This window comes from Malania oleifera, chromosome 1 (assembly GCF_029873635.1).
Source record: "Malania oleifera isolate guangnan ecotype guangnan chromosome 1, ASM2987363v1, whole genome shotgun sequence".
In the NCBI taxonomy this organism is placed as follows: Eukaryota; Viridiplantae; Streptophyta; class Magnoliopsida; order Santalales; family Ximeniaceae; genus Malania; species Malania oleifera.
The window spans coordinates 6,296,749-6,305,259 of record NC_080417.1 but is presented as its reverse complement, the minus strand read 5'-3'; the positions used below and the strand labels follow the sequence as shown (position 1 = coordinate 6,305,259).

Below are 8,511 nucleotides of genomic sequence, written 5' to 3'. Positions count from 1 at the left end.
CAAAAAAAAAAAAAAGAAAAAAAAAGGGAGAGGCAGAGCATAAAAAGCAAATCACTATCAATCATAGGCTCCCCATTCCTTACCTCGAAGACATGTCAAATATTTATACTGGAGCCTTGCATGGCCTGCAAGACGTGATTTGAATGGTCCAAACTCATTACAACACAAAGATAAACAGATCCATTTAATTCTATTTGTTTTTGGCTTCTAGTTTTTTTTTTTTCTTTCAAAAAAGGACGGTACCTCCATTTATTTATTAATAGACCCTCACTTTTGGCGGAGGAATACCGTGGTTACAAGTTAAAACTAAACCAACCGTGCTTCTAGTTCTCTCTTAGTTCAGAGAGAAATGTTGGGATGCTCTGTTCAGTCTTGAAGACATTTTTCGGGTCAATTTTAGACTTGGTGTAAATCAATCTCTCAAAGTTACAGCGACCGAAATAGTGATAACCCCATTCATACATATTGAACCAATACCAGTTAGCATATGGACCACCGATCATTGATCCCAAATCAAGATCCTTGTAGTTCACGTACGCAGCTCTAGGGAACATAGAAACGTAAGGGGTCATATAATCGTACAGTTTTCTTATCCATTCAATGTGATTTGCTGTTGACTCGTTGCCATTTGCCCATGTCGTTAAATATTGAATGAAACCCATGGAATCTCTCCAAAAAAATGGTGTCGAATATGGGGATACCTCAGCCACCTGACCTCCAAGAGGATTCCATATCATCAGTGACCCAGGCTCTTGAAAAAGTAAATTCCACATTCCTTGAATCCCGGATTCCGGAATAGCTCTTGGTATGAAGTCTGATTTAGCCTTGAAAAAGTTCTTAAAGAGCGGCTGCCCTAGGAGTAAAACTTCAGGCTTTGTTGTGCTTGGGTAGCCAGCAATGTAAAGAACTGATTCTATCCACCTCATTTCCGAACAATCCCCGCGTTGTAGTCCCAACTCACTGAAGTTCTGTCCCATTATTTGGAGGAGCTTGTCAGTTGTGCCAAGAAACTGGGAGTTGAATGCAAGACTAATCGTTTTAGTTCCATTAGGAGTGTTCATAGGATTAATGATGACTCTAATGAAGAGATCATTGTCCAGCTTGTCTGCAATTTGTGTCCATTTACTAAGCAGACGTGTCCCACCTTGTTCTAGAGTTTTTACAACTGTAAAAACTGTTACTGTCGGTGGAACAGGAACCAGACTCAATTTCCAGGCGAGAATAAGTCCAAAGCTACCTCCTCCGCCTGCAACAGCCCAGAATAATTCATCTCCCATGGCTTCTCGGTCGAGAATTGCTCCATTGGCATCCACCATTCGAATGTCGAGAACTTTGTCCACTCCAAGGCCATACTTTCTCATGATCGAACCGTATGCTCCACCACAGATATGCCCACCCATGCCTAGGCTGGTGCAAAGGCCCATTGGGAAGCCATGGACGTTGCTTTGTTGTGAAATTTTGTAGTACACTTCGCCATTAGTTGCACCCGATTCAGCCCAAACATAGTTTTCTTTGATATTAACAATGACATTTCGGAGCTTTTGAAGGTCTATGATGCTGAATGGTGCTCCCAATTGGGACACGTAAGACATACCCTCATAGTCATGACCACCACTGCGCATTCTGAAAGAAACATTAACCTGTTGACAACAAATAACAGCTGCTTGTGCTTGGGACTCATCCAAGGGGGTGAATATGAACTCAGGCTTTGGCATGGAATCTACCAAGTATCTAAGGTTTTGTGCAGTGGACACAAGGAGAGATTTGAAGGAAGAGTTATCAGGGGTGTAGATAGTTCCACTGATGTTGGTAGAAGAACTCAATTTGGTTGAAAGGCATTGAGAAAATGCTTGTGCAATGCCACTTGAATTTAAAGGATTTTGAGCAGATCTTTGCGTAACATTATTAGAATTGGAAGTAGCACAAGAAATTGGTCGTAGGAGAAAAAGAAGGCAACAAAGCTTAATGATAAAATTTGAACACTCCATAATTTTGTGATGGGATAATAAGATTGAGTTTTTTTTTCCTATTTATAAAATTTTCATGTCATACTAGCATATTTTTATATTGCGCATTCGTCATGCATATGGCTAGATGCAATGTTCCTTGAGATATGGACTAAATTAAAGGCTGTGAATGGATACTAGCATAGACATTATCAAATTATAAAAAGATGGATGAAAAAGGAGCTATAATTATGAATTAATTATAAAAATTCATTTTAATTTTAATCACAGGCATATTTAATTGAATGCATAATTCTTAGAAAAATCCATGAATTTTACATTTTGCCCCCCTTTTGAACTAGTTTTGAAACATTAATGTGTATTTTGTCCTCAAATATATTCATCTCTCTTATTGTGACCAAGGAATCATTTATAAAATATATTTTTTATGTCAATTTATTAATTTTTTTTGCGAAAGAAAAAAAAATCAAAATTTTAAAATTTATTTTAGCTATAAAAATTTCAAAATAGGTAAAAAAGCAATAAAGAATAATTTAAATTTTTTTTTTTGCTTTGAACACTCCCAATCTCGACAAATTATAATTGTAGATATTTAATAGGTAAAAAAACACCTTTGCTCCTTCTCCCTCACCATGAATTTCTTCCATAAATTTTTTTAAAAATATATTTTCTTTGCATATTTTTCAAAAATGAATTAAACGGTAAAACTTGGTGAGGACAACATTAACATTGATCCAGCATTCAACTGTTTCATTATATGGAACACGTCAGCTGTCTATAATATCATATTAGATATTATAATTGTTGTTTATGGTGTGACTCTTATATTTTGGATTTCATAAACGAAGAAAGAAGAAAAACATAAAGGGGCAGCACAGCAGGGACTCGCGGACGAGTAGATCTCGAGAGCGGAAAAATCTCAGAGTTCTCGAGATATCAAAAGCAGAAATATGGGCTTGTCAATGAATGCCCTGTTCTCATCGACGGGTGTCCTTCTCTGGATCGTCGATGAATCCCCTATACTCGTCGACGAGTGTGCTTTGGCTGTGAGCATTTTTTTGAATCTTGAATTTGAACTTTGGGGTGGTTGGGTAATTGGAGGGAAACCTCTGAGAGATTGTTATATATGTTATTCTGGGCATGTATTGAGTGAGAGTGATCATTTTTTAGAAGCGTGTTGTGTAGTTTGAGATTTCCTTAGTGAAATTTTTATGGCATTGCTTTTGTGGTTGTAGGCTTTGCCGAACCACATAAATCTTGTTGTTGTTCTTGTTATTTATTATTTTTTGGTTGTGTTTCATTTATTTGTTGTATTTATTCCATTGTGCTTGGTTTATCCCATCCATATCACAACAAATTGGTATCAGAGCGATTGTTGTTATGACATATGGATCGTTTTTTGCAAGATTTGACATTGTTAAATTTGATGGAACCTGGAACTTTGGTTTATGGCAGAGGAGAGTGAAAGATATTCTTGTTCAACAAGGAATGAGAAAGGCATTACTTGGTATTCAACCGGATGGAATGGATAAGGCAACATGGGGAGAATTGCAAGCAAATTCTACTTCTACAATACGCTTGTGTTTTGCCGACGAAGTACCCTATGGAGTAATGGAGGAGGATTCTCCAGCGGCTATATGGCGAAATTTAGAGAGCTGGTACATGTCCAAATCTCTTAATAATAAAATTTTTCTTAAGCAACGTTTGTGTTGGCTTAAGATGGTTAAAGGATCAAATTTAGACCAACATATTAATGATTTCAATCAAATTATTAATGATTTGATGAGTGTTAATGTTAAGTTTGATGAGGATGACAAAGTTTTGATATCGTTAAACTCTTTGCACTCGACTCATGGTTATGAAAATCCTGTGACCACTCTTATGTGGGGTAAAGAAACTCTTGATCTTGAAGAGGTAACAAGTGCTTTACAAAATTTTCATCAAAGATTGAAAATATGTGATGAAGGAGAAGGGTTTGTGGTAAAGGATAATAACGAGCGAGGCAAAGAAAAATCCAAACATGGATCAAGTTAGAAATCTCGAAATCAATCCAAGAAGAAGAAAGAAATTCAGTGTTACAAATGCAGTAAAAAAGGGCAAGTGAAAACGTAATGTCTTGATTGGAAAAAGGGAAATTATGAGAAACATGAGGGTACTTCAAAATTTGCGAATGTTGTTCAAGAAAGAGATTCAGTGTGTAGTGATGGTGATGTTCTCTCAGTTTCAGCGGGGTCGGATAATCTAACAAACTTTTAAATACTTGACTCGACATGTTTTTATCACATGACTCTGAACTAAAAGTGGTTCAGTAGTTACAGGTTAGTGAATTCTGGATCAGTTCTTATGGGTAATGATGCTTCTTGCAAGATCATTGGCATAGGAAATGTAAAGATAAAAATGTTTGATGGTGCTGTAAGAATGTTGTGTAATGTAAGACATATACCAGAGTTGAGGAAGAGTTTGATATCACTCAGTACTTTGGATTGTAATGGATTTAATTACAAGTCCAAAGGTGGAGTTCTGATGGTATGGAAAGGTAATCTAGCTGTAATGAAAGGGCACAAACTGGATGGGAATATCTACACTTTGTAGGGAACTACCATTGTAGGTGGAGCTGCAGCCATAGATGCTGAATCAGATGAGACCATCCTGTGGTATATGCATCTTGGGCATTTGGGGGAACACGATATGAAGGAACTACACAAGAGGAAACTTTTAAAGGGTTTGAAAACGTGTTAGCTGGAATTTTGTGGGATTTGTGTTCTTGGAAAACAAAATAGGGCAAAGTTTAGATCAGCTATACACTAGACAAAGGGTATTCTCTATTATGTGCATTCATATGTTTGGGGTCCGATTAGAATTGATTCAAAGGGTATACATGGTCTAGGTTTACTTCATGCGTCACAAATCATATATGTTTGTTAGGTTTAAGATTTGGAAGGCAGAAGTGAAAAACCTGATAGAGAGAAGAATCAAATAGTTAATGTCGGATAATGAGACCGAGTATGCTAATTCTCAATTTATGGAGTTTTCTGTGGAGAAGGCATCAAGAGACATTTTACAATTCGTCGGACACCTTTACAAAATGGTGTGGTAGAACGGATGAACGAGACTCTTTCGAAAAGGGCCTAGGGTCTCAGATTAAATGTAGGGTTATCGAAGAACTTCTGGGCCAAGGCAGTGAGTATGACTTGTTTTCTGATAAACCAATCACCAAGGGCGTCACTAGAGGGTAGAGTGGCAGAAGAGGTTTGGATGAGAAATGCAGTTGACTATTCCAGATTGAAGATATTCGGGTGTCCAGCCTATGTTCACATATCTAGTGAAAAGAGGTCTAGCTTGACTCAAAGTCTTGTCGTTGTATCTTTTTGGGATATCCCAAAGGTGTAAAGGGGTACAAACTATGAGACTCAATGGCAAACAAGGTGGTAATCAGTAGGGATGTAGTCTTTGATGAAAAGGCTATGGGGAAGCATACTTAAGAGTGTAATGAATAGAAACATGAGCTAGAAATCTAGGGCAGTGATGAACATGTAGTGCAGGTGGAGTTTGAAGCTTAGGGCAACAGAAATGATTCTGGTTGTATGGTTGTAGGGAGTTCTAGCTCGGGAAACTAGCAAGTCGATGATATTTCTATACGGAGATCCAGATGCACTATCAGGCCTCCACCAGGGTATGAATTTGAAGAGTTAGTATCTTATGCTTTTCTTACTAGTTGCAATGATCCAACTACATTTCAAAAGGCAATACACGGACAGGAGAAAGATAGGTGGATTAGTGCGATGATTGAGGAGATGAAATCACTACATAAGAACCAAACTTGAGATTTGGTGGAGCTTCCAGATGGGAAGAAACTAATAGGTTGCAAATGAGTATACATGAAGAAGGAGACAATTTCAGAAAAGGAAGAAGAGAAATTCAAGGCACGATTGGTGGCAAAAGGATACTCACAGAAGAAGGGGATAGATTATGGTGAGATCTTTTCTTCAGTGGTTCGACATACTTCTATTAGAATTGTGTCTGGGTTGGTAGCCCATTATGATTTTCATTTGGAAAAAATGGATGTGAAGACGATATTTTTTCACGGTGACTTGGAGGAACAAATCTACATGGTACAACCGGAGGGATTCATTAAACTAGGAAAAGAAAATTTAGTTTGCAAGTTGAAGAAATCTCTTTATGGGCTGGAAAATTTAGTTTGCAGGTTGAAGAAATCTCTTTATAGGCTGGAACAGTCTCCAAGGCAATGGTATAAACGGTTTGACTCTTACATGATCAAAATTGACTGCAAAAGGTGTGAGTATGATTGCTGCATAAATGTGAAGAAGTTTGAGGATGGTTCTCTTATTTTCTTGTTATTGTACGTCGATGACATGTTGATAGTTATAGAAGATTTAACTAAGGTGAATCAGTTAAAGGACCTATTGTATAAGGAATTTGACATGAAAGATCTTGACTCGGCCAAAGAAAATACTTAGGATGGAGATTCACTGTGACAGAATTGTTGGGAGATTATGGTAATCTCAGGGCAGTTATGTGCATAAAGTGTTGGAGAGGTTTAGCATGACTGATGCAAGATCAATTAGTACACCTCTAGCGAATCATTTTAAGTTGTCTACTACAGATTGCGCAAGTACAGATGAGGAAATTGGGACATGTTAAAGGTCCCCTATGCTAGTGTTGTAGGGAGTTTAACGTATGTCATGATGTGTGTGAGGCTAGATTTGGCTCATGAGGTGAGCGTGGTAAGTAAGTTTCTCTCTAATTTAGGAAGGCAGTATTGGGAAGCCGTCGAATGGATACTTAGATACTTACGGGGTGCATCGGGATATGACCTCATGTTCGACAAGCAAAAGGATTGTCCTTCTGTTATGGGGTTTGTAGATGTTGATTATGCTGGAGATATGGATGAAAAAGGGTCTACAACGAGATATGTATTTACCTCTGTAGGAGGACCGGTATGTTGGAGATCCATGGTATAGTCTCTAGTAGCATTATCCACGACTACGGCACAATATATGGCAGTTGCCGAAACTACAAAGGAAACCTTATGGCTTATTGGTTTAGTCAGATAGATGGGGTTACAACAAAATGGAGTGGTGCTGCATAGTGATAGTTAGAGTGCCATTTACTTGGTGAAGAATCAGATATACCATGCTAGAACCAAGCACATTGATGTGAGGTTCCATAGGGTTCGGGAATTGATTGCTTCAGGTGAGTTTGTGTCGGAAAAAGTTCACACACCTGAAAATGCAATGGATATTCTAATGAAATCAGTTACTTTTGAGAAGTTTAAGCATTCCTTTGACTTACTCCATGTCTCCAATTGATAGAAGGGAGACAAACCCAGCTGAGTGGTTAAAGTTCAAGGTGGAGCAGTTAGATATGTTTTGAGGCATTCTCCTAAGGGGCGTATAATTGCCAAGGTGGAGATTTTTGTTTATGGTATGACTCTTATACTTTCGATTTCATAATCAAAGAAGAAAGAAAAACATAAAGGGGTAGCACAACAGGGAGTCGTTGACGAGTAGATCTCGAGAGCAAAAAAATCTCAGAGTTTTGGAGATACGGAGAGCAGAAAAATGGGCTCATCGACAAATGCCCTATTCTTACTGACGAGTGTCCTTCTCTAGATCGTCGACGAATCCCCTATACTTGTCAACAAGTGTGTCTGGGCTGCGAGCGGTTTTTTGAATTTTGAATTTGAATGTTAGTGGTAGGGTAATTGGAGGGAAACCTTTGAGAGATTATTATATTTGTCATTCTAGGCATGTATTAAGTGACAATGATCATTTTTGAGAAGTGTATTGTGTACTTTGAGATTTCTTTAGTGAAATTCTTATGCCATTGCTTTCGTGGATATAGGCTTTGCCGAACCACGTAAATTTTGTTGTTGTTCTTATTGTTTATCATTTTTTGGTTGTGTTTCATTTACTTGTTGTATTTATTCCCTCGTGCTTCGTATTTATCCCATCCATATCACAACAGTAACACATGATATGATATCTCCTCAAATCTTTAATCGTAATTGTTGATACACCATTTTGTCCAGTGCTTATATAATATAAATTGGATAATATTCATTAATGCAATAAAGTAAGAAAAAAATACAATAAAAATAAAATATAGGAAAATTGAATTTTTACATTGAAAAAAAAAAAAGTAGAAAGGAAAAAATGAAATAAAAAAGATGGTCAGATTCTCCATGCTTGCACCTGCACACACACAATAGAATTTTAGTTAAAAAATCATAATTAAAAATTAATTGGTTACTTAAGTTTGGTTGAACAATTTAAATTGATTAATCAACTAAATTAGTAAATTAGTTTTAAGTTTGATTGATTAATTTAAATTTGATTGACTAATCAAATGTAAGTCAGGATTCAAAAATATGCCTATAAATAATGGATTTGAAAGTAAAACAAGGACACACAAATGTGCATATATATATATATATATATATATATATATATATATATATATATGTGCGTGTGTGTGTAACACTGTTATTGCAAGAAGAAAGGTAGAACTTGGTGACGATAAC

General features: G+C 36.9%; 1 protein-coding gene across 1 annotated transcript; it reads right to left on the bottom strand.

The window, feature by feature from the left end:
• Nucleotides 1-323: 323 nt before the first annotated feature.
• On the bottom strand, nt 324-1,988 carry LOC131144747 (berberine bridge enzyme-like 15). Its single transcript, XM_058093597.1, has one exon. The coding sequence runs from the start codon at nt 1,986-1,988 to the stop codon at nt 324-326; it is 1,665 nt and encodes a 554-aa protein (XP_057949580.1).
• Between the last annotated feature and the right edge of the window lie 6,523 nt (nt 1,989-8,511).